The 1178-nt window shown below is 41.9% G+C and overlaps 1 protein-coding gene across 1 annotated transcript; it reads right to left on the reverse strand.

Moving 5' to 3' along the window:
- Positions 1–204: 204 nt before the first annotated feature.
- LOC145271615 (uncharacterized) lies at positions 205–813 on the reverse strand. The gene has a single exon (XM_080126999.1). It carries the CDS (start codon positions 811–813, stop codon positions 205–207), a length of 609 nt encoding a protein of 202 aa, XP_079983125.1.
- Positions 814–1178: the final 365 nt, after the last annotated feature.

Raw genomic sequence — 1178 nt, forward strand, 5'->3', positions numbered from 1 at the left:
TTCAGGACCTCTGTATCAGGGACTTTGTCTTGCCATCTGATATGGAAGAGATTTCGGAGACATCTCAGGTGGAAGTGGTTCAACGTTTTTTTGTACCTTTTGTAGGTAGTCCAGGTTTCTGAGCAATAGAGCAATGTAGTGAGAACAACTGCTTTGTAAACCTTCAGCTTGTTGTCAATGCTGATTCCTCTCCTTTCCCAGACTTTACTTCTGAGTCTCCCGAATGCGCTGCTTGCCTTGGTGGTTCTGTTGTTGATTTCGAGATTGATTGTGGCTGTCCGAGATAGTGCTGCCCAGATAGGTGAAGGTCTCCACCGCTTGAAGGTTCTGTCCCGTGACTGAGATACTTGTCTCATGATACAGATTTCTGGGAGCTGGTTGGAACATAACTTTGGTCTTCTTGGTGCTAATTGTGAGGCCGAAGTTGTCACAGGCTGTGGAGAATTTGTTCATCTGGTCTTGCATTTCTCGCTCGTTGCTGGCATTGAGGGCACAGTCATCAGCAAAAAGAAAGTTACTCAGCACTGCTTCCTTCACCTTTGTCACAGCCTGCAGTCTCCTTGGGTTAAACAGCTTTCCATTTGTTCTGAATTTAATGTTGATGCCTGGTGACTGGTCGCTGAAAGCGTCAAATAGCATTGCAGAAAACATCAAGCTGAACAGTGTATGGGCAAGGAGACAGCCCTGTTTAACTCCATTTGTTACCAGAAAAGCCTCCGAGGGTTCACCATCGTGAAGGACGCGCCCCATCATGCCTTCATGGAATTGACAAACTACTGTGATGAAAGTACTTGGGCAACCGAATTTCTTCATTATTTTCCGCAGACCATCTCGACTGACTGTGTTAAATGCCTTGGTCAAGTCGATAAAGGTTGTGTAAAGGTCTCACACGAGGCAGTTACAGTAAGTCCAGACTTTTTTGTACAATCATTTAAAATTGTTGTAGACTCTTGAAAATTCAGTATATTATAGCTATATACATCTTATGAGATGACTGACCAATTTTTATGATTTCAAGCTGAAATAAACAGCTCCAGCAAGAATTGGAATACACCCTACTAAAGCATGTTGTCATGAAACCTTACTTTTGGAACGACTCTCATATTGTAATATATTATTAGATAATATTACTCAAATATTCGATATAATTAATTAAGGGGCCAACAGAGTTTTAAGAA

Source organism: Euprymna scolopes, chromosome 4, assembly GCF_053919585.1.
Source record: "Euprymna scolopes isolate OS-2025 chromosome 4, ASM5391958v1, whole genome shotgun sequence".
In the NCBI taxonomy this organism is placed as follows: domain Eukaryota; kingdom Metazoa; phylum Mollusca; class Cephalopoda; order Sepiida; family Sepiolidae; genus Euprymna; species Euprymna scolopes.

Excerpts from the sequence above, each read along its gene's own strand:
- LOC145271615 (XM_080126999.1), bottom strand. The coding sequence starts at position 813 with ATGAAGAAATTCGGTTGCCCAAGTACTTTCATCACAGTAGTTTGTCAA.